Source organism: Mixophyes fleayi, chromosome 12 (genome assembly GCF_038048845.1).
Source record: "Mixophyes fleayi isolate aMixFle1 chromosome 12, aMixFle1.hap1, whole genome shotgun sequence".
Classification (NCBI taxonomy): Eukaryota; Metazoa; Chordata; class Amphibia; order Anura; family Limnodynastidae; genus Mixophyes; species Mixophyes fleayi.
The window spans coordinates 26,962,679-26,987,644 of NC_134413.1; the positions used below are offsets into that span (position 1 = coordinate 26,962,679).

At 40.4% G+C, this 24,966-nt stretch overlaps 1 protein-coding gene across 1 annotated transcript in view; it reads right to left on the reverse strand.

The window, feature by feature from the left end:
• Positions 1 to 473: 473 nt before the first annotated feature.
• The window catches only part of LOC142108670 (spectrin beta chain, erythrocytic-like), an 80,287-nt gene continuing 55,794 nt past the window's right edge, over positions 474 to 24,966 (reverse strand). The window contains exons 23-36 of the mRNA XM_075192493.1: positions 24,074 to 24,352; positions 23,240 to 23,370; positions 20,979 to 21,183; positions 19,785 to 20,159; positions 17,585 to 17,829; positions 17,346 to 17,484; positions 16,410 to 16,494; positions 13,022 to 13,218; positions 10,639 to 10,736; positions 9,320 to 9,386; positions 6,934 to 7,202; positions 4,870 to 5,043; positions 2,830 to 2,872; positions 474 to 1,226 (exon numbers count right to left, since the gene is read on the reverse strand). Of these exons, the coding sequence (XP_075048594.1) occupies positions 1,065 to 1,226; positions 2,830 to 2,872; positions 4,870 to 5,043; positions 6,934 to 7,202; positions 9,320 to 9,386; positions 10,639 to 10,736; positions 13,022 to 13,218; positions 16,410 to 16,494; positions 17,346 to 17,484; positions 17,585 to 17,829; positions 19,785 to 20,159; positions 20,979 to 21,183; positions 23,240 to 23,370; positions 24,074 to 24,352 (2,469 nt within the window). The 3' untranslated portion in view covers positions 474 to 1,064. The remainder of the gene's footprint in view (positions 1,227 to 2,829; positions 2,873 to 4,869; positions 5,044 to 6,933; positions 7,203 to 9,319; positions 9,387 to 10,638; positions 10,737 to 13,021; positions 13,219 to 16,409; positions 16,495 to 17,345; positions 17,485 to 17,584; positions 17,830 to 19,784; positions 20,160 to 20,978; positions 21,184 to 23,239; positions 23,371 to 24,073; positions 24,353 to 24,966) is intronic.

Consider the following 24,966-nt stretch of genomic DNA (forward strand, 5'->3'; position numbering starts at 1 on the left):
TGTGTCTGACTACACTAGACTGCTAAATCATACGTGCCCAGTCTCTCAGAGTGTCCTGAAGACTCCCGAATTCCGGGTAGATCTCCCAGAAGAGCAGCCAATTCTCCTGGAACCTGCCTGTAGGGAGCCTAAATGACGCAGTCCAGGGGATGGACACCGCGAATTGTCCTCCGGGATCTCCCAGAGGGCAACAATAGATAGTTGCCAACTATGTGCTAAATGCTGATATTTCTTTGCTATGGGTTTGCATTATTGCTCCTTGCAACATTTGATTATCTAACCACCATACAGACTAACGTGATTAAGCCTTTGCATATTTTCACTTACTAAAATAAAAGTCATTTTGCCAACATAATTTTAAATGAAGTGTTCTCCTCAAACACTAATGAGAGAGCGCCACCTACTGGCCCAATTATGCAAAATCATTTAAAATAGCAGAATGCCCTTATCAATGAACCTTTGGACAAAGCATCTCTGAGATAAAAAATACTTTTAAAAAAGTTAAATTTGCAATTGTAGATGTATCAACACTGATATTCAACAATAGCGAAATCTTGCCCAAGATACAACTTTTCCTTGGACTGTTATTGCAATATTGCAGGTGAAATTGAAGATATATACAGCTAATACATATGTAAAAATAATAATACAGGTAGACCAGTTATTTCATTTCCTTTTTGGATGGTGATGCAGTAATATGCTCTGCACCATTTAAAGTTGACCCTACACAGAGTGGGGGCTGTCATTTTGTAGGCTGACTTATTTTCAGCCTGTCAGTTCAATAGAAACTGGTGATATAACTGTCTCGCAAACTCCACTGACATCAGAACCTTCTAATGAATTAAAAGGATAAATATTGGTTCAGCTTTGAAAATGGCAGCCTCCGCTCTATGTGTAGGTCATAGGTTCGCGGTAACACCTTGGCAGACCTCGTTTTGACCAAGTTCTTTACTAATCAGTCACAGTCTGGTTTGCTTGAAGGTGCTCAGAGCTGAGTGTATGGTCCCCTTCCAGGAACTGCAGCATTATTTTGCTTTAGTCAATTGATTGGGTTTCCTTAGATGTTATTTTTTTGAAGGGAAAAAGCTGAATCTTTTTTTCTTTTTCTCTGGCTTGGCGTCTGAGGCAGACGTGGAGGGGAGAGGCAGGCTTTTAGACTTTGGTTTTTGATCGGTTGTCTCCGCAATTGATGTCCTGAGAATATCAATCCAGGTTTGACGTTCAGCCTGTTATAAACAAAAAATTGTGAAAAAGCAATAAAGAAAAATAAAACATTGTGCGACAATTATGCAAAAGCATAGCTTTGAGGGCTCTGTCCCACCATCGCAATTGGGACACCTTTGTCCCGGTGGATGGGAAACTGGGGAGAGATTCAGTCCACTGCTGAACGGGTGCCTTGCGCACCATGAAGCAGTTTGTATTGGAGTGGAAGAGAGAACGGGGCAGACTAGCGTGTAACAAGTGCTAGGAACGGCCCCCACAACTCAGCATTAGACATACAGGGACAAACAAGGAAGACAGTGACTGGACGGACATGATACTTAGGGTAGAGGACCCTGCTTGTGAGAGCTTACATTCTAGAGGGAGGAGGTAGTGTGAGACAACATGAGTTAAAGGGACATTAAGACTAGTGGTCCAGGTAGATAGTTGAGGGTGAGTTGAAGTGCTGATAGTATATGTTGAAGTAGGTGACTATATCGGGCAGGAAGGATGAACAAGAAGGGAACAAGGGAGGAGAGATAGGATGGGAGTGAGGAGAGGACAACAGAACAGTGTGGAGAAACATAGAAAACAGTTAGCGTAGTGTGAGTAACACAGCATGGTAATACCGATGAACAGATTGGACATACTGAGAAATGGAATGTGAGACAAAGTTTGCAAGTGGTTCATTAAATCAGAAGTTCTTTGAAATCTTGTTTAACACTTCCACATTTGGTCCTTTCAAACTCCAACAGATCCACCCCAAAACTAGCCACTACCACCCGTAGCCCTAACAGTTACCCAGTACCAGTATAGGAACCCAGCCTCTCCAGGTACAACGCCTAAAGGGAACCAACCTAACGCTTAACAACACCAAGGTCAGCTTCAACATGCTTAATAACAAGAAGCACATGAAATGAGCACTGACTCAGAACACGCCACCAGCCCCCACAGAAATCACCACCAAGTCTCCCCAGAGTGGGCCGGTCTCCAATATGAAAGCTCCAGGGCACCGCGAAAGTGCGCCACAACTCAACGTCTTGTCTCCTCAGCTGCAAAAAACATTGAAAATCTCCAAAGGACATCAAAGGCCAAGGAATCAGCATCACCAAATAAAATGCCGGCAACATCGCCATTTGCACAACATGCTCCACTACAATACATAACTGAGTGACTCAAAACTGCACAAAGCATACAAAAAACACAAACCGTGTCCATGTTCCAATACAGCAGCAGCAGACCAAACTCACACACGATTCTCAAAACCTCAAACACACATTAGTGCAATGAACAGCTACATTAAAGTCAGATGTTCATCTGTCAGTATGTAGAAATCTGATATCCTACTATGATACAATGATAGAAAAAAAACTACTTTTCCAAGTAATAATGGTAATAGGAAAATAAAACATTATATTAGATATTTCAGAGCTTCCTCCAGTTCTGTGGGTGCATAGGACTTCATTTATGACCACCACAGACTTGCACTGGTGAACCTAGCACACACCCAGATATCTAGGCAAACTTCCACATGCTGATAAAACAATATTATTTTATACAAAGCAGAAAGTCTGTTCTGACAACAATCTTCCAATTGTTCAGTCTTGACCTATTGTAGTTCATACATACCTCATCCTTTCCTTGGAAGAGCCACTCGTTGCCATCACTCAGCCTGGAAAATAAAATTGCTTTAATTATCTCTGTGTTCTGCCTGAACAATGGGAAACAGTGGGAATGGGCTGACATAGTTTAGTGACCCATCTGAAAGCTCAATTAGAAATTGAGGAACCCCATTGTTCATCTATAATTTCCAAATTCTTTATAATGAATTTTGCACTTTTCATCTATTGATTCACATGGACAGAAATTAGTCTGCTGTGGCCAAAATATTCAGATAATCTCGTAATCAAATGCCTAAAAAAGCAGTATATGATTCCATTATGTATGGGTTTTTTTTAGCTGTGAAAATTCAATTTTAAAAGGGAACTAAACTCCTGAGATTGGTTATTATGAGTTTTTAAAGTCTTGTAGGATAAACATTTAAATGGAGTTAAGTGATCAGATTATTACTGAAAAGCACATAAATTAGCTTGTAGATTAACCTTTATATTCTACCCTCCAGTTATTCTATGCCTAAAGTTGCAATGTACTTAGCTGCTAATAATTTGAAATTATATTCTCTTCGTAGTCCCAACCCATATTATAAAGGAACTGCTGGTGCAAGCTTCAATGAAGCACACATATTGACATAACCCGTGGTACTCGTTATTCTGACGAGTCTATTACCGACACGAGTATATAGACAAAAAAAATTACGATTACAATAACAGCGACATGAATTAAATGCAGACTTACAACAAAACAGACAGAGGACATTTCAGACGACACTGCCATCCAGACTGCTAGAAATTGCGAACATAGTGCATGTCGTCACAAAATAGAGCGACATTGAGATTCCTGAATTTAAAGCAGCAATGGCAAGACCCAGCAACTGCACAATTTAATCTAAGGGTTAGGGTTAGGGTTAGGCGCCAGTTCCGGCCATTGCCGCTTTAAATACAGAAATCTCAATGTCGCTTTATTATGGGACGAGAGAGTGAAGTGTCGGCATCACTCTGGTCGCAATTTCTAGCAGTCTACATGCCAGTGTCATCGGAAATGTCCTCTGTCTGTTTTAATGTAAGTCTGCATTTAATTCATGTCGCTGTTATAGTCATCGGAATATTTTTGTCTGTATACTCGATGTTGGTAATACTCCACCCGACATAACCCTCTCATTATTTATGTTCTCTGCAGAAATTTTACCAAGATTAAAATATATTTATTTGTATGAAGTACAAATAAATGTACTGTATCTTAAATATATAGGCTAATGAACGATTGATACATGTACATTTAAAAAAGACATCTGTAAAATAAATATTTATTTGACTTCAGACCTTCGACTAGGTTACCTGGGGCCTTATTTTAACAGTGCAAATATATTATTGGCTAAATGGAGATTTTAATTTTCTGTATTTTACTACCTGTTGAGCTACATGGACATATATATCAACTAGTGTATAAGGGTTGGGTAAAGGGGCCAGGAATTGTTCCATTGCCTTCCTGGCTGCCCAATTATTTCAAATAAAATGATATGTGATGTTATTATGGCAGTGTGAGCAACTGTATTTGAATGGGAAATCCAGCAATGCCAAATTTTTGCACTAGAATGCTTGCTGAATCTGTCTCCATGTTCTATTCTGCATAAACCCTTAAGAACAAGACGTACAGTATGCTAACCACAAGACCGGTTTCATTATTTTTTGCCATGTGTCTATTAAACAGAGATTAACTATTTAATTTGCTTTGCTATTTTAGTGAATAGTGATAAAATGGCTTTTACTACATTTTTTGGGAATAAATATATTTTTATTTTATTATATTATTAGTTATATTATATAAGGAAAAATAGGCAGCAACACACTTTTTCATACTTTTTCCCATGATCAGTTTCAAATTAAGTTTACATATAAAAATACATTAATTTATTCAATGCAATTGTGATGGTGAATATAGAGTGAGGATAAGTAAGTAGTACTTTGGGTGTCCATATTCTTAGCGCTGTGCCCTAAGGATATTATTCACAGTGGAGTCTAATAATATTTAATGTACTAGGGTATAGCTCACCTAAGCCTGAAAACATGTTTTCTCTTCTTAGAATCTGCTAGTGCTTCACAAGTTGCATTGGCTAAGGATAGCACCTCTTTATCATGGAAAGTCTCACGCAGGGCAAAGCGCTTGACATCTTCGTAAAAGAATAACTCATTGTTCAGTAGCACACAATAGACATTGTTCCAGGCCCTGCATGGAAGAAATGTAAAGTTATACCATTAAAGAACAACATTATTAGTGTTTACAGTACCACAATAAATCATACTTACCAACTTTCTGAAGTCGGTTTCCGGGAGAGGTGGGCATGAAGGGGGCGGGGCTCCAAAATGTGCATTGCGGCGTTTTGGACCCAATTCTGCCCACTTCACTAGGAAGTGGGCAGATGCGGGAGATTGACACACTCTCCAGGCACTAGGAACCCCCCCCCCCTCGGTTTGCCTATGAGATACGTGCGTTGATGAACCAGGCCCACTGTCCGTACTTAAAAATCACCCCCCTAAAGAAAAGTCTAGGTCTGCCCCTGCTCTGTACAGCGCTGCAGAATTGGTAGCGCTTTATAAAAAAATGATGATGATGATGACGACATATCACAGTGTTTTGTGTGATGCAACGGGGCTTTTAAACTTGAAGACGTTAGGTATAACTGGTAATTACTTTTTTAACTGCATTGTATACCCAAGAACATTTTATATTAGTAATATACTGGAATAAATATATTTATTCCTATTTATTGTTCCTTATATATGCTGTCACTAAAAATCACAGGTTCTCTGAAACAAAGGAAGGTCCAAAATTTTAATTTTTTTTTCACATGTTTTGCTTTTAATTTCTAACCAGTTTATCAGGACATATTTATGTATCGCAATGTCAGGCTGAATGTCTCTCAATAATTTATTTATCATTATATACAAACTATTTTCAATGACACAAATTAGCTAAAATTCTCTTTTGTTATCAAATATATGTATTCATGATACATATTCATGATTCTTAATCCATTTACTATAACATTAAAAAAAAAAACACTTTCATTACATTGTATTAGCTAGTAGATGTGTTACAACACCACACTATTTAGGGGCTACTGGTTTAAAAAGTCTCATCTACTGACTGCACATCAGTTTCAGTGTAACCTGGATCTAATATTAGCTGAACTGACAAGCTATTAATTGTTGAAGGTAAAAAGAGAATTGATCCAGGTCTCCCCTGGTATGGAAGGTCTCCTCCCTCTTCAGACCAATAAATCCCTGATGATGTCGTAGGATTTACACTACTGAATGTGGATACAGCTGTGTGTAACAAATGGACAGCCAAGAACTGAATATAACACATACTTGCCAATTTTTCCTCGTTGGCTTAAGGGAGATCCCGGGGGCAGGGCTTGACTAATCGCATCATTTTGGCCCGCACCCTAAACGACTGTCACAATTTTGGTCAATTACAGCAGGAGGCGGGGCTAAGATGACACAATATTTGCCTCATTAAGCGACGTCCCCCGGGAGGCTGGGAGGTCTTCCAGAAATGCGGGAGTCTCCCGGACATTCCGGGATAGTAGGCAACTATGCGTGAAAGAAAAGCAGCTAATGAATCTCTAGAGACTGACGTGTCTTTTACATTTCTGTCTCCATTACTGAAGTCATGCTGTCTTTCCTGTCAGTCTTTGATTAAATCTTGGTCTCCATGAAAATGGCCAACTCCATAGGCATCAATACATGGACATAGGACACAATTTCTGAACTGTGTCATCATGCCACAGATGGCGAAGCCAACCACGTCTTGTACTGGCTCAGCATCAGGGAGAATGCCAGACTCTTCAGGGAGTGAGGGAAATCACCCATATTTCAGGGAGTCTCCCTGACATTTAGGGAGAGTTGGCAAATATGATACAACATTTCCTGACCACTGTAATTGTCATTGTCATTGACATCTTAGTTTCATATATAAAGTCTGCCAGCCGTGGACATAAACTTATAGACAGTAGGACAGGGGTAACTATTTTGTAGCTAAGTGATCTATTGCACTCTTTAGTTTATTGTGTTATGTTCTTGCTCTTGTCTACTTTCTGGAGTAATCATTTACCTGTTTTGTGATTTTCTTGGTGATCCTTCTAGGTCATGTTTTCTCAGTAAATATCCCTCCATTTGGACAGTAATGGAACTAGCTGCACTTGCTGGGAGAGTAGAAACATCTTCCGTCACAATCACAGTTGGCTGTAATACACTATATCCAAACTGCTCTGGGTACTCTGCCTCAGGCTCGTATTTTGCCCTCTTCCACTCTACTGTGTCTTGTATCTCTTCAATTACATCCTGTCGGCTTGGCAATTCAGGTTCTTCTACTTCTGTTGTCTATAACATAACAATATAGACAATAAAAATTAGCAGTTTTGGAAAGAACCAATGACAGTCACCATTGCAGCTTCATTAAGACTTCCAGATAGGATTCTGGGTAACATTTCTCTAATTCTACAGAAACCTGTGTGTTATCGTCTGCACATAAGCCCAACGTCATTTCTTTAAAACATCAAAGAATGATTAGGTTACACTAGTGAATACTAAATGTAGAGCCAAGGTAGAGATTGCACATTATCTATATATTTAGTGACCAGTTATCTACGCCACATTTTGTCTGTGTGTGGCAGCAGCAGCATTTGCACACATGCACAACGAAGCTCTGAAAAGGACAGTTTATTAAGGTCAGTAAGAATTACTAGCTCTGGGCCTGTGTGGCAACAAGTGAAAAAAACAAAATGGAAGGTGTAGGTTTTATACTTACTTGAGCTTTTTACACATTTTTATGCTGATTGTGAACATGGCATAAAGCTGGAATCTCAACGGGAAGCAATTTATACACTCATATGGGTGTTTGGCAAACGTCACGCAGAGGGAGTGTACGTAACATTGAGATCTAATATCTGGCTGCAGGGGTCCTTCAAAACGATATGCCAAATTATGTAGCCCCATCTGCCATCTATTCCCCCTGCTTCCCCGGTATCTATTTACCTGGTGCAGCCAGCCAATCATTGTATTTTATACAATGTCTGCAAGGAAAAGTGCACTGACACATGGCCTAGTGTATGAGAAATGTGGTGACTGAGAGTGGACAGTGGGGGCCGGCCTGGTAAGAATGCCACTTGTGTTCAGTGTAGTTGAGTTCAACTATTCAGAATAGTTTTCAGAAGGAGAGGATGGCTGTCTCTTATTGTATAGCAAAGTTAGGGCTAATTTTTAACCATATCCCGCCTCATTGGTGACTCTTTCCCTAATAGAATTGGGCATCAAATATTGTCTCGCACCACTCTGATTGGAAGATAGCACTGGCCATTCACAGTCATAGTGTCAGATACCCAATAAACAGCTCCTTCTACTCTGGATGGCCAGAGCTGTTTACCAATCAGTGTGTTGAAAGCCATTTAGCAGGTATCATCATCAGCTATTTAAATAGTGCCACTAATTCTGCAGGGCTGGACAGAGAACTCTCACCCATTGAAGCTTACAGTCTAAATTCCCTAACATACACACACACTCACTAGGGTCAATTTGATAGCAACAAATTAACCTACTCGTGTGTTTTTGGAGTGTATTGTTCAATTTTAATAGCAGCCAATTAACCTACGGGTATGTTTTTGGAGTGTGGGAGGAATTACTTATATATTTAAATGGGCTGTCCATTATAAGACAACTTTAATTTACGTTTTTGCACTTTTACTATAACTACTAAATTGATTTATCTTTCTGGTTCCTTCATGAAGGTCTTTACATCATTTATTCAGATATTTATTTAAGCTTTGCATACAACACAGATAAGCTATATGCCGACTATTGGATACAACTGTATTCACAGAGGTGCTCTGTGTCACACTTAAGGATAAGAAAAAGAAACTGTGTCTGGCTGATTTAAGTACAGGGGCAGAACTCTGTATCGCTGGGACCCATAGCAAAGTTTGGGTAGAGGCCTGGTGATGCTGATGTGATGCGGACCCCCTACGCTGCTAAGAAATAAGCAGAGACTGGGCCTCTGAGCATGTGCAGACATTACATGTGCGGCTGCACTGAGAAAAGAAGGGGAACTGTGCTCCTCTCTTTCTAGAGAAGGGGGACTGCTCCGTAGTGGCCATTGGTGAATCCATTAGAGAGGGGGATCCTGCCTGGCCACTCTGTGCTTTAAACACAATCAGAACGGCCGGGCAGCATACTCTGTTGGTCTCTGCCAACAGGCATATGAATATATTGGGCAGGGCACTAAATCACCACCCCTAGCAAAACTATCTAGGTCCGCTCCTGGTAGTGGCCACACCGCCTACACCCACGGTAGCTCCGCCACTGTATAAACGCCTTGGTGAAAAACAGAGAAATCCGCCAGAAAATAAAGCAATGTATTTAGTAACAGTTGCAGAAAGACCTGTACAAACCAATACATTAAAGTCGTAGAAAGGAAAATGCCTTTAATGAACTGCATCATTCACCTCTGCAAGCTGTTCAAATATCTGGCTGTCTGACTCGATGTACTCTCTTTCTTCTTTAGGCTGGACGCTAGGAAGAAGATCGGGTAAAAAACAATTATTTCCTATATTCTGACTCTGTTGAGCTATTCATTAAGCAATAATATGACTGGCTATTGAACATTTATTTTATTTATTTTCATGTAATGACAGATCTTTATATGTAACAGCATTTCACATCATTATATCTGTCCTGTCAAATTAATATGATCTGCAAACCACACGAATGACAAGACAAATTATTTCGAACTTCATTAATGCAAATTATAATACACTTACACTGGTCGAAGTGGAGATTTAGAAGTGGCGGTATGGTATGTATAAGTGAATGGAAATTGATATGTTTACAATGAAAGCAGAAGGAGAAGTGGTGGTATGACATGTCAATGTATACCAGCCCAATTAGACTACTGCTTATACTGATATATATGTACTCTTATTACCTCAACTCAAATGTGATTCTAATCTTTGAATTAGAGCATTCCCTCTGATTAACTGCCTTTCCCCTTGGATACTAGCTGCCCACCGGGTTCCCCATTTGGCATCAGTAGACTTTGCTGACTGCAGGGAGTGTCCAATCAAGTGGCACATTCGCTCATGCAGAATCCATATTGTGGCTGCCGATTTAACATGTTAACTATGTCAAATTGCAGACTATCATAGGATGGCGCTACGTTGCTGTGCAATACAAGTAATCGATAATAAAAATAACACACATATGTTATTTAGTAAAGCAACCGAAAGGTATATTCTAGTTTGTGCAAGATGCTTATGATATACTGCTTATGTCAGCAACTTAGAACTTGTCATTTCTTATCAAATATGTATTTCTGACCTCTATAAAAGGGTTGTTTTTTTTGATGACCAGACTAAGAGCACTTCCTCACCATCATGTTTTCTACATGGTTTTCTAAATTAATTAATTAGAAGAATAAAATCAACATCTGTGGCTGCTATGGGACCCAACGATTGATTGTTATGCTCATGGTCATAGTAATTCTCTATAATACTTGCACTAGTGACTGTAGAAGGGCAAATCAGCTAATAGCAATAAGTTTTCAGATTTTATTTAACTTTGTAATTTTATACAGATTTAGGCTTTTTGCATACAATGCTGATAATTCATAAGAAGCTGCTGACATTATGCCCAAAGTGATTTGGAAAGATTGCTGTCCTGTTTCTAACTGTATTCAGCAAGCCAGCTGTCTTCTCACTGATCCTCCCCATGGCAACACCAATTCAGCTTCATTATAATTAGGGCTCATTTTTTTTTTTAGTCTTACTGAATTTCTGCCTGGACCTCTCTTGTTTCGGCAGCAGCAGACAGAGCCATTTGCAGACTCCTGGCTTCTTGATATTTCCGGATTTCCAGTAATTCCAACTGAAAAAGGACGAATAGCGAGATCAATAAAAACACTGACAACAGCTCAGTACAAATTGTCCATGCAATAAAAGTCAGTTGCAGAAATTCATATGCACGGAGCTGTTCAATTGTTGTGAGTTTTGTTCTCAAATCTTAATAAACGCTAATATATGACACATTCAAAAGGTGGATAGTAAGTTGTTGTGATCAGTAAAGCCTAATTTCTGCTAAAGGTACTAAAAGGTTATAAAATATTATATTTTGCTTTTTAAATTGTTGATTTTTAGATATGGACTAGTTTAAGTAATGTGTAACTTGTAAGAATTGTACATATTTTAATGCAGGAGTGTTGCTGTGGTGTTTAAACACTCGGAGTCCTGCTCCATAGCAAGCTCACCAGATGGACGCTCCTCCCATTCACACACATGCACGGGTATAAAATAACAAGTCAGACTTGTAGCCAGTGGCCACCAGACTCTGTACTACAATGCAGTCCACAGCAAGAGAGAACTATATCTGTACAGTTCTTTTCAATAGACCAAAATAGCAAAACTGCACCTGGTGGCTCTTAGCTACTAGTGATAGGCATGGATGATGGTGTCCTGGGCGAAGAAACCCCCTTATTTACTACATGGGGCAGCAGGTAGGAAAGTGGTCACACTATTCAAAAGCATCAAAAAGTTCATATATATTACAGATGTTCAGTGACCCCTGTATTTTGGTTTTGGTTTTGGATCTGGATTAACTTCGTGTCTTGGTTTTGGCAAAACCGCCCTTGTGTGTTTTGGTTTTGGATCCCTATTTTTTTTTCTAAAATTCCTATTTTTTTTCTAAAATCACATAATTTGGCTCTTTTTTTTATCCCTACATTATTATTAACCTCAATAACATTAATTTCCAGTCATTTTTTGTCAAGTGACAAGAACACTGCTACTCCTCCTGTTTCTGTATGTGCAATGGCACTGAGCAATGTCACTGGAGACTGGAGAGTGACAAGAACACTGCTATCCCTGTTTCTGTGTGAGCAATGGCACTGAGCAATGTCACTGGAGAATGGAGAGTGACAAGAACACTGCTATCCCTGTTTCTGTGTGAGCAATGGCACTGAGCAATGTCACTGGAGAATGGAGAGTGACAAGAACACTGCTACCCCTCCTGTTTCTGTGTGAGCAATGGCACTGGAGAATGGAGAGTGACAAGAACACTGCTACCCCTCCTGTTTCTGTATGAGCAATGGCACTGAGCAATGACACTGAAGACTGGAGAGTGACAAGAACACTGCTACCTATGTTTCTGTGTGAGAAGTGGCACTGAGCAATGACACTGGAGAATGGAGAGCAACAAGAACACTGCTATCCCTGTTTCTGTGTAAGCAATGGCACTGAATCTCCTGGAGCGGGAAGTACTTATGGAATCCAAAACCCGCGAGAACCGACAACGCATCAATGACGTTTTGCCTTAATTCAGATTCGAGGACGCGCGAAAGTACCGAGTCGGATCGCTAGCCTATTCGGATCCCCTAAGTTCAGGTGGGCTTGGCTTTCCGAAAACCGAGCCTGAGCATCTCTAATAAGTATATATATATATATATATGTATATATATATATATAGCAATTATAAAAATTATTTTAAAATGTATTCTCAAATGTGACCTAAAATTCAAGCATCAAAACTGGAAAACGTATAAAAATGTTTCATTCATGTGAATGGGAAATTCACAGGGAAGGATCATGAACATTTGATCAGGTTTAAGCAGGGTGAGCGGGAAGACTTGTAGAGTGCAGCGAGAGGTCACTGGTCCCATACAAAACCACGAAAGGTCCAGCAAAGTATATATATATATTTTTTAAATTTTATCCCATGTAACTCCCTCCAAGCCTATATTTTTAATTGTGGTGGCGTTGTCCTTACAGATTCACTATATGTTTTTTAAAAGTTTCTAGTACTGGAAGCACACATCAACATCCCACAATGTGCCTGCAATAATGGATAATGTAACAAGCTAAATAAAATGTAACCCTGTATCAATGAAGGAGTATCCGTTACCCTGTCCTTAAATAGCATTTAGAACCCAAATCTATATATACTTTTATGCATCTATATATTCTATCGCTTTGTTCGAAGCTGAACAGCTGTAACCTTAAACCATGAACCATCTGTGTTGATCTCATTCTGACGCCTTTATTTACCAGTTACACTCACTTAAAGGGATACTAAAAGCTGCACCGTAAGCAACAGGTGCTGGGGTTCAGCCTATCATGTTACAGACGTACCGTAGTCAGCCTATCATGTTACAGACGTACCGTAGTCAGCCTTTCCAGCGCTGCAAATCTGTCTTCCCAAGTCGCTGTGGATTTCTCAAAGGCTTCATGCTTTTTTAATAACTTTTCCACATCGTCTACACTATTTCCTACGTGTTTTGTTAACAAATAAGGTTCCTTCGCTATCAACCAGGCTTCTGCCATGGAGGCATCCCTTCCGAACTGACATACTTCCAACACTAAAAGAAACAACGTGCACTTATTAACCAGCAAAGGTAGCAAGAGTCAGACACAAGAAGTAAACTTCTGCTAACCTGTGACTTTCACCATTTTTTGTGCAATGATGATTTAAGTTTCAGGTTTAAATTGTATCAATTCATTAAAGATATTGCGACACACTAAGGACACTAAGGGCACTTTCAATTAGGTTTCCGGTCCGCGGTAACGCGCGTTACCGTGAAAAGTGCGGCACGGTGGCTAGGTGCTTAGCACTTCTGCCTTACAGCACTGGGGTCATGAGTTCAATTCCCGACTATGGCCTTATCTGTGAGGAGTTTGTATGTTCTCCCCGTGTTTGCGTGGGTTTCCTCCGGGTGCTCCGGTTTCCTCCCAAACGCCAAAAAAAACATACTCTGTAGTTTAATTGGCTTTTAACAAATTGACCTTAGTCTGTCTGTGTGTGTGTGTTAAGGAATTTAGACTGTAAGCTCCAATGGGGCAGGGACTGATGTGAGTGAGTTCTCTGTACAGCGCTGCGGAATTAGTGGCACTATATAAATAAATGGTGATGATGATGATTATTGATGGTAATACGGTAGGGCAATAACACGGATTTTCCTACGCAACCCTATGGGGTGCTCACGAAAATCCATGTTATTGCGGTACCGTGGATTGACTTTGCGGCCCGTTCCGGCGTGTTACCGCGGACCGGAAATCTAATTGAATATGCCCCTAAGCATCTCGTATGTGTATATTTATTTCCGTAGTTCTCTGCTGATCAAATACAGTTTTTAGTTATTTCTTCAGTTTATCAATTAACGCAGTTACTTGGCCACTTGTGCACAAAAATATAACAAATTATCAAGTACATATCACTTAGTTATGCAATCATGAAAAGCAACGTTATAATAGATTACACAGAAAACTGAATAGAAATCGATTTGCCTGGTCAGCCATAAAAGTCTCTTAGAAATTAAAAGTATTTTTTCCATTGCTTTTCTTAGTTTTATTAAATCTTGATAAACCTTGATAAATATGAAATATATGTAAATATATTCTAAGATCAAAGAGTATATAAAATATAATAGGATAAAATAAGTATGGTGTACAAAGTATAAAACGCTTTGAGGAACGTTAATAAAAATGTTCACTTCATTATTATATATGTGTGTTTCATTTTGTTTTTTTAGAAAGTGTTCTGTATTTTAGTATCCATTCAATGTAATCATCATCAGTTATTTATATAGTGCCACTAATTCCACAGCGCTGTACAGAGAACTCACTCACATCAGTCCCTGCCCCATTGGAGCTTACAGTGTAAATTCCCTAACATACACATACACAGAGAGAGAGAGAGACTAAGGTCAATTTGATATCAGCCAATCAACCTACTAGTATGTTTTTGGAATGTGGGAGGACACCGGAGCACCAGGAGAAAATCTACACAAACACAGGGAGAACATGCAAACTCCACACAGATAAGGTCATGGTCAGGAATCAAACTCATGACCCCACTGTTGTGAGGCAGAAGTGCTAACCACTAAGCCACCATTATTATTATTATTATTATTATTATTATTAATTTTTATTTATAGGGCGCCTCAAAGTATCCGTAGCGCCGTACAGGGACAAACAATGGCACAGTACAAGGTGAAACAGCACAGTACAAGTAACAGTAAGCACTATAACTCTGGGGGCCCAGGCACAGCATGAAAGAGAGGGAGGGAGGGGAAAAGCAAGTATAGGCAGGTAACTATGGCCCAAGAGGGAGGGCACAGATGACAGGTTGAGAGTCACTGAGGGGAGCGGAGAGAAGCGAGAGGAGAAAGAGGGCAGAGGGACCGAGAGGCGGTGAGCAGAGTAGCTGGAGAGCGCAGTTAAAAGTGATGGAAACAGGAGGTAGGAGAGCCCTGCTCAAAGGAGCGAACAATCTAAAGGGAGGGGAAGACAGACAGACACATGGATGAGACGGAGAGACGGGAGAAACGGAGACGGAGTCGAGGAAGGGGGAGAAGGGGAGAAGGGATGAGAAAGAGAGGTAGCCGACCGGTGGGAGTTTAGGCATGAGACTGGAAGGCTTTAAGGAAAAGGTGGGTTTTTTATGTTCGTTTGAAAGAGGACAGATTAGGGGAAGTTCTGATGGAGCGGGGGAGCTTGTTTCAATGGAGGGGAGCGGCGCGGGAGAAGTCTTGGATACGTGCGTGAGAGGAGGTAATCAGAGGGGAAGAGAGGCGACGATCATTGGACGATCACAGTGGGCGGGAGGGAGTGTGAATAGAGATAAGGTTAGAGATGTAGGGAGCAGTGGAGTTGGCGAGTGCCTTGTAAGTCAGAGTGAGGAGCTTGAAAAGGATTCTGTAGGGGAAGGGGAGCCAGTGAAGGGCTTGGTAGAGTGGGGAGACAGAGGTGGAACGGCGAGAGAGGAAAATAAGCCTAGCAGCGGTGTTAAGTACAGATCTAAGGGGAGCGAGATTAGAGAGGGAGAGGCCGATAAGGAGAAGGTTGCAGTAGTCCAAGCGGGAGATGATCAGAGAGTGGACGAGAGATTTGGTGGCATCCTGGGAGAGGAAGGGCCGAATGTGGGCAATGTTGCGAAGCTGGAAACGGCAGGATTTGGCGAGAGAGTGAATGTGAGGGGCAAAAGAGAGAGAGGAGTCGAGGATGACACCTAGGCAGCGGAGTTGGGGAACAGGGGCGATAGATGAGTTGTCAACATTGATAGAGAGGTCAGAGGGGAAGAAGGTACGAGAGGGAGGAAAGACAATGAGTTCATTACATGGGCACCATGCTGCCCATGTAATGAGAATCTCCCTAATAACTTGCAATTGTCACTACAAGACCTCATACCCATTGGTGTTACTTTACACCCACTCAGCATTTTTAAATTAGTACAATGCATGTAATTGGATCTGACAATGCAACCCACTGTTTTTTACTAGCATTCAGGTGTGTTGCAGTAGTGTTGTGTTTTTCTGAACACTGCTTGCTACATTCACTTGCGTTTATTGCAGGTAAAAGCCTCAGAGAAACCTATGAGCCTATGAACCTTCTTCGTCAAGCTCGTATGTACTTGCTTTGTTTTTTTTTGTATGATTTGTGATACTGACTGTCAAGCGCTGCAGAATTTTGTGTAACCTTACAAATAAACAACGATAAAGATGATGACGTCCTATCTCACCACTAGGTGGCACTACTCTCAACTTGTACTCACAAATGGAAAGCCAATCCCAACGCTTGTCCCATTTTTCCATCATCTCAGCTCTTCTTTCTGAGAGTTGTTCAAGCTTTTCCTTTATCTGGGCAAAAAGAGAAAAGTTGGATAATGTTAGCAGGACATATGCCTATTTTTACAAACAATATCTATTTGGAATAAAAGTCAATTATTTAAAGAAATAATTGTGACAAGGAGGTTAATTTTTAACAAATAACTCTACATTAATGTCAGAAAGATAAAGCAATCCTTTTAGTAAAAGTTGAAGGATGGTACATATAAACAAATAAATCAAAAGTGTCTGATGGTGGATCTCCATTCATTTTATATTTGTTTTATCCGTGTTACTGCTCACAGTAGCATGTATAATGTATAATTTAATAATATAAGTAACTTAAAAGGTGAGCTAAATGGCAAAGTATATGTGACAAGCTTCCACATGGAGCTTTGGTTGTATTCTTAGGTATTGTTTTACATAACTTTGTAATGAGGTTGTATGGAGAAGTGTACTTTGAAATGTAAAATTCTTAGGGGTATATTTACTAAACTGCGGGTTTGAAAAAGTGGAGATGTTGCCTATAGCAACCAATCGGATTCTAGCTGTTATTTATTTAGTACATTCTACAGAATGACAGCTAGAATCTGATTGGTTGCTGTAGGCAACATCTCCACTTTTTCAAACCCGCAGTTTAGTAAATCTTAATGTAAGTCTGTAATGGATTCAGACATAAGCTCTTGAGCTACATTAATCATTTTTTGAACTTAGAACACCACTATTTGGGCATTGTGACCCCACCTTACTAATGGACCATCAGACTCCCTTTACTGTATTGGGACAATGAGCAGACAGAGTTACATTTTCAAAGACAAAAAACAAAGTTGTCCTAACATATTTGCTATATTCTATTAAACTACACCGGTAATGGGGCATTTTACCTCTTCGGAAGCAGGGTGATTATGAGCCAGTAGAGTTTCACCCAATTCAAAACATTTGGCATAATTTGGGTTTCTAGCTTCTATTTCAGCCCTCAGTTCCTGGTGGTATTTTATTAGGAACTCAACAGATGACACATCTCTGTGAGAGAAAAACATTGCATAGAAATGGTTTACCTTTATGAAATCATGAGAAATACTATTTTATACATACATTTTGTTATGTGTTACGCAGAGTGTACCTTGGCCTCTCCTGGGTTTCAATATGTCTGATCATACTTTCCATCCAGAGCATTAAATCTCGAACCATGCTGAAGAAACTGAATTTCTCTGCAGCACTAATCAGTTCTGTCCGGCGACCATTACAGGCATCCAGAAGGGCTCTCCAGGCCTCCCCCACCTCTCTCTCCTTCATCTGTATAGCCACGGCTTGATCTCCCGCGTAGGCACTATGAAGACGTGTGGCTATATCCTGGAAGGTCTGGACCTGTAATGATATGAAATCACCACCTGTAACCACTGCTGCTGACTTATCTGTCAGCCTTCAAATATACATAGGCATGGATCAAAACACCCAGAAACGTGCAGGTTCGTGCAGGGGCGGATCTAGAAAACTACTGTACCCGGGGCGATTTAGGGGGGGCGATTTATGCCCCGCCCCTTTCTAACAGTTTAGGCTGCCGACGGCTGCACAGTATGTGCAGGTCCGTCCAGCCGTGACAGGCAGGGACAGTGTGCTGCCCGGCTGCTCTGATTGTGTTTTAAACACAATCAGAGCAGCCGGGCAGAACACTGTCCCTGCCTGTCACGGCTGGACGGACCTGCACATACTGTGCAGCCGTCGTCAGCAAGTGTCTGCTAGGAGGGGCCCGATCGCCCCCCCCCCTGGATCCGCCACTGGGTTCATGTTGTATCTTTTATACTGAGGTAAAAGTCCTTATCACAGCGGCTTTGTTGGAGATATAGGAAAAGGTTATTGCAAAAGTTATTTTCTTTGTTTGCTGAAAGCTAGTGCAGTTTAAGTTGGACTTATGTTTTTTGGTGTAAGATATACATTGCCGTACTGCACATGTGTACCAAAACTATATTTGTGTATTCTTGACTTGCAGCTCCCTACGCCTGGAGAGGCTGAACAGGGGTGTTCAAGAGTAAGTCAAGTACAGTAAGTGCGAGTTCACATAATTGCAAAACAATTGCAGAGGAGGATGCACGTGCAGATACGCCAAAGGCGTACCCAGGCAAGGGCTGGCAAATTTTAGCCCGGGGGACGCACAGGCGGCCGCATCACATGACATGCGATGCAGCAGCGTCATTGATGACAATTAGACTGATAAATAAACTGAGCAGCCCGGGAGGCCGATTCCCCCCTGCCCCCTGGCCCAGCCCGACCCTGGGTGTACCTCTTGTGGATGCTGCAGGGCTGTGTAACTATAAGCAATGATGATGACTATCAGCAGCACTATCGAACTGGTTCGCATTGGATGATTGCGTATTGACCCCTCCAGCTGGAAGTACTCATATAATTAGCATTGCGGCCATATCATATCAAGTCACCACTGGCTATTCACAATACGAAATTAACATTTCCATTTAGACCTCTGCAGAATGGATGCGCCCAACTGCACATGCCCACAAAAATACACTTTACCTTGTGTGCATCTTTTCCTACGTGCCCTCTTTCATCAAAATATGAATCAATACTTCTTCATTTTTATAGTACATAAATATGTTATTATGCAGGTAGTACATTGGCCAAGCCTGGCATATTTATTTACCATTTTTTATAATTCCTCAGTGTGAAGAGCTGTTGGCAACAAAACACTGCTAACATCTAGCTGGATATTCAGCATATGAAGAGGAACACACAGGGCTAGATTTACTAAACTGCAGGTTTGGAAAAGTGGAGATGTTGCCTATAGCAACCAATCAGATTCTAGCTTTCATTTATTTAGTGCATTCTACAAAATGACAGCTAGCATCGGACTGGTTGCTATAAGCAACATCTCCACTTGTTCAAACCCGCAGTTTAGTAAATATACCCCACAATCTCCTTTCCTCTGAAGACAATGTTGTTGACATCCAAAGACCTTTAATTACACTGCACTAGTGAGTACGACCACAGAAATAGGTTAAGCAGGTCTTTGCTTTGTAAATATTGATCCTGTGGGTCTATTAAATGTAATTTAGAGGGAAAAAGACTACACAGTCGGTCTTATTTTAAGTGCTCTATTTAGCTTTGCCCTCTAGGATATGGGTCACAATTTTTCTCCTGAACACAACAGAGTGGATGAACAATTCAGCATGATTCTAGTGTATCGCATGGTGCCTACGATGTTCTACGTTTTTTGGTATTTTTCCCTTTACATGGATTAATTTTATTATATATTCTAGAGCTCTAACGATACAAGTAAATTGATGATGCCCAAATAGTGATGTTTGTACCTGTGACCCAATAAAATGAATATCCCTTTCAAAGGCTGTGTGTACTCTGTGCAGGGACTCTGCAGTGTGCACATCTTTGCCCAGCTCCTCTGGTAGGTCCTTGCGCTTCTCCTCGATCATGCTGAGGATCTCTGTGCCATCGTAGAAGAACTTGTGAAGATCATAAGACGCAGACAAGAGCTGTATGCGGGTATCAATCAGTTCCAGCAGATCTGCCCAGCTCTCGTTCAGGTTGTCCTTCCATTCTGCAATGGTGGCAGCTTCCGAATGACCAGCATCAATCAGTTCTTCAATTAAGATGTTGACGTTATCTATACGTTCCTGCCCAATTGCTCCCGTCTCTTTGGCAAAGTCACGGAATTTGTCTCGGAGCACCTAGTGAAGATTATATCAGTAAGGAGACAAAATTAGATTTTATTTTGTGTTATGTAGTCATTGTTATATGCATCTAATATCATATTAAAATGTTTCTCTTTATTTGAAACTTGTGTATGGCTTCTGCTTCTACTCAAGCACATCAGCTAGATCTCAGTGGGGATTAACTCTTTTTCTGCCTACTCAATCGGTCTGCCACATACTCGGAGAGCTGTGCCCAACACTCTCAGTTACACCTTCCAACAATCCCAAATTGAAATTCATGAGACATCAGACCACCCCACCGTGGAGATATGGCCAAGTGAGAAGTGACAAGTCAATGAGTCTGAGGTAGAAAAGCTACAGGGATATCAACTGTAGCTTTACCAGGGACATTTTTTTCAACAATGACATATATAGATTTGTAGAATGTAGAATGTAGAAAATGTTTTCCTTCCAAATATTACCTTTCCATAATAAATGGATTATAGTACATTTCTATAAAATTCCCCAACAACATTTTATTAATCACCTCACCACTAAAAAGTTGACAGACCTTTCCGACATTAATAGAACACAGCTTGAGATGCATAATATGGCTTGAACCAGAGGCGGAACTTGCAACTGGCCCCATTATCTCCACGGGCCCTGGTGCAAGGAGTCAAGGAGCAGGTAACCGGGGGCCCCCAACTCTCTGCATCTGCCATACAGCGGGCCCCATTATCTCCATGGGCCCCGATGCACTGCACCTCCCATACCAATGGTAATTCCACCACTGGCTGGAACTGTTTCAAAGTGCAATTGGATAGTTACATAGAGTCCTATGTAGGACACACTTACAGTAACGTGATCTAAATCTTGACCCATCTCTTGGGAAGAGGCTTTAATGTCTCTCTCCGCAATCCACTGCTCCAAGTCTTCCACTTCACGCTTCAGCTGAAACATGTGATAGATGTTGTCCAAATTCTGTCTCCGCTGATCTGCCACTTCCCTCAGTGCCGCATATTGTTTCTCTAGATTTCCCTGATGTCGGATTATCTGTTCACTGGGAGCAGAAGACAAAGTGATTATCATGTTATATAAACTAAAAGCTCACTTTTGGATGCTCACGTTTCCTGCATCCATGGCTAATGTACAACAAAAGTAAAATGACACTCAAATATAATGGATTAGTCTTAACGAAAACAAATCATGGGGGTAGTTTGTTAGCCTGCCTTCGTTTTCTACAAATAAAGTTATATGAAGAAAAAAACCTGACAGAAATATAGTATCAGAGAATTGTCAACCTCTGAAATTGTCACCCTTGTCTAGGACCGTTTTGTTATTAAGGTGTACCCACTGTGCATATTTAATTGTGTATCAGCAATTAAATACAAACTATTAATGAGATTGCAGCTCATCAATTCACTAGGAAACACAAGGTACATATTTAATTGATAGTATATGCATATTGGTTCAGTGAAACCAATGGCTTCTTCTATGTACCCTCTTGCCTCCTCTGCTGACACCAATGATGACCACAGAAATTAGGAGCCATCACTGGCAAATGGTTAATAGGAATGTGTCACGGTCGTCTGTGTTTCTTGATCCTGATTCTGGACCCTTTGGCCTAGCTGGAGCAGGACTGAAACAGAACCTAGCAGCTTGGATGATCTTTCTGCTCATGTAAAGTCCTCACAGTGGCACAAGCAGTATAGGAGTATAAGGACCGGAGTCTATGCCTGAGTACTGGACTGGAATCCGATGTTATACCGGACTACCTGGAACTATTTGTGAGAACTCAATCCCGGCTCCTGTGGCCAGGCACATGGGACTGGAACCCACTAATAAGAACTCAGATAGGAAACACATAGAAACTCAGAACAGACAGGGACTAGGAACTCAGAACCGTGACACAGAATGGTGAACTCAGGACTGCGGGGCAGGCAAGACTTGGAACCCACACACAGATGCACAGAACTGGAAATAAGCCCTAGAGACTCAGAACCAGCCATAGCAACAGAACAGGTGATACCGGTAAATCCACTGGTACTGCAGAATAGATATTGGATGGCGCAAAGTTCTTACTGAGGTGAGCGTTCTTGCTGAATGTAGAATATTGCAGGAGAATGAGCAGCTTTAAAGTGCGAAAGACTAGCAGAATGATGGACTCTGGATAATGCAAGATGCTTGGAAGAAGATATGCTCTTTAGAATGCAGGATACTTGCAAAGTGATATGTAGTTTGTAAAGCAGGATATACACAGAAGATGATCACTTTGTAAACACAGGGAAACAGGAACAGTGCAGGAACAACTGGAACCTGGAGCCAAGAACTATCCTCAGGAGAGAAGTGTGTTGTTCTGGCAATGAACAGATCTCAGCAGCAGGTTTAAATAGGGTGTCCCATTGGCTGCACAGTTCATGTGATCACAGCTGCTAAATCTGGTTGGTCTGAAATGATCACCTGACTTCATCTAAGATGGCCGCGTCTATGCAGCAGAACAAACAGTATGTGTTTGAATACAAACGGAGATGTGATGGACAGGAATGCTGCAGGAGACCAGGAGGGACCCAAGTAGCCATGATAGGACAGCGGCGGATGAGGTAAGTGCGGCTAAGACCCCGATGTGTGACAAAATGACTAAAAATGTAACATCTGTCAATCATTTTAGTCTTTTATACAGTTTGTAATTGATATCTTGTTCTACAGTTTAGGATTATGTACAGCCATATTTGATTGGTTGTTTTGTATTTTTGTTTTGTTTTATTATTCACTTATTATTGTATTTTAATGGATGATATATCTATTTATTGATTTGTAAGGGAATAATTCAATACATACTGATGAAATGTCTTGAATATGTGCTATTAAAGTCACAATTTACATTATTCTGAAATTGTACAGAAAAAAATAATATGTACATGTGTACAGCAATGTTAGATGAAACAAAGCAAACCTACATATTGAGAAATATAATTTCAAATAAAGCTATTGAAAGACTATTACTTTAGTGATGGTAAATTCCTTGCTACTTTCTCATTATAAAAGTGATTTAAACTGTTACATAATCTGTGGCTACCATGTTGTAGCCCTTTAGTTAATTAGTTAGTTATACATACCCATCAGGATGGTCTAATGCCAGAAGTTTCTGAGACTGATCTGCCAAATCTTTCACATTTTTTCCATATTGTTCCACTCCATGTTGTAAAACCAGGTGATTCTTCAACATCATAACCACACTTTCTTCATCCTGCTTAACCAGAAGAAGTAATAGATACCATGATGGTCTCATCTGTATGTAAAGTGATACACGTGCAATCACCACGTACCAATAAAGTCATTTAGTGGTCTGAACCAATGAGAATGTAGTCTGTCAATTCACTAGGAACTAGAGAAACTATTGAGGCATGAGCTATAAAAGTCTTGTTCCTAATGGATATCACTAGTTCCAAGTACATTGTTATATTATGTTCTCATAGGTATTGATTTAGTCCACAAAATGGCTGCCTACACGTTTTGGAGCTGAATACACTTAAATACATCACTTACTTTAGCATTTAAAAGGAAAAAAGCTAACACATCATTTTAAAGCGGTGGGTCTATCACTTTTTACACATCACTTAAACGTCTAGCACCCATGAATTGTGATGTGTAAAATTACTATACTCCAGCAGTAAGAACTTGGACTCAATGCAGGACATCCTGATGCTACATTTGTTAGGTGAACAGTATCTCCATGTTGTTTGATAAGTCAAAAGCTCAATATTTGAAGCTCTGATGGTGTGAAGGAAAAAAAATGCACTATTAGGATTTTTTTTAAAGGTAAAGATCTAGGGCAGGCATAAAACTGCCTTACCGATAATGCCAACTGCAAATTCTTATTAAATGATGGATTTATTTAATCAGTATTTCTTTCACCCGTAGACTATAGTTACGTTATATTGATGATGTACCTTTGGCTTTTCATCTCCAATCATATAAAGCTGTTGTTCATCTATCCAAGCCTCTGCTTCACTGGCATCCACATAATACTGCTGAGCCTCATTTGCCTGGTTCAGAGATTTCTGTCTATTTGTTGTTGCTGTCTTCAACTTATCCCATAGCTCTTGCAGTGACTGCCGCTGCTTCCTGATTGGTTGAGGGTCAATATCTGGTTCACCTTCTATAGTCTCCGCTTTTTTAATAACATCATCTATTCTTGGTCCATGACCTGCAATTTCCTTCTGCAAAGTCTAAAAATAGAAAAAGGTTAAATAATAACATATAAAAATATAGTCTAATATACAGTGTAAGTGCTGACTCTGCTTCTAAAATATCTTCCATATTTCACAGTATGTAAAATCACAAGTTAACCCGTGCATGATACTCATGCATTCTAGTCAAATCAAGCTACTTAAGGTGTTAAAAAGGTTCTTGTCATGCATTTAGGCCAAAGCTCAGACCTCCTCAGGGGAAGAGCGTTACTTCCCGACGTAAGCGCCCTTTTTTAATGTGGTTTTGTCCACATGTCACCACCTCATCATTCTTCTCCATCACCTCATCCTTCATTTTCATCGCCACATCTATCCAGACACAGGGATCTCTCTCAGCGGTCCTGAGTATCACACTCCTCTCACTCTGTCACCCCCGGCAACCACCAACCACTCCCCACTGTCACCCCCGGCAACCACCAACCACTCCCAACTGTCACTTCTCCTTCAAGAAATATATATATATTTTTTTTAAATCTTTATAAACACTTTAAACAATTAACAAATTAAATTAACAAATTAAAAACATCTTAGTATACCAAATTTCAGCCCTTTCTGAATTTTTTTTTCCACACACACTAACAATTTAGTAGGTC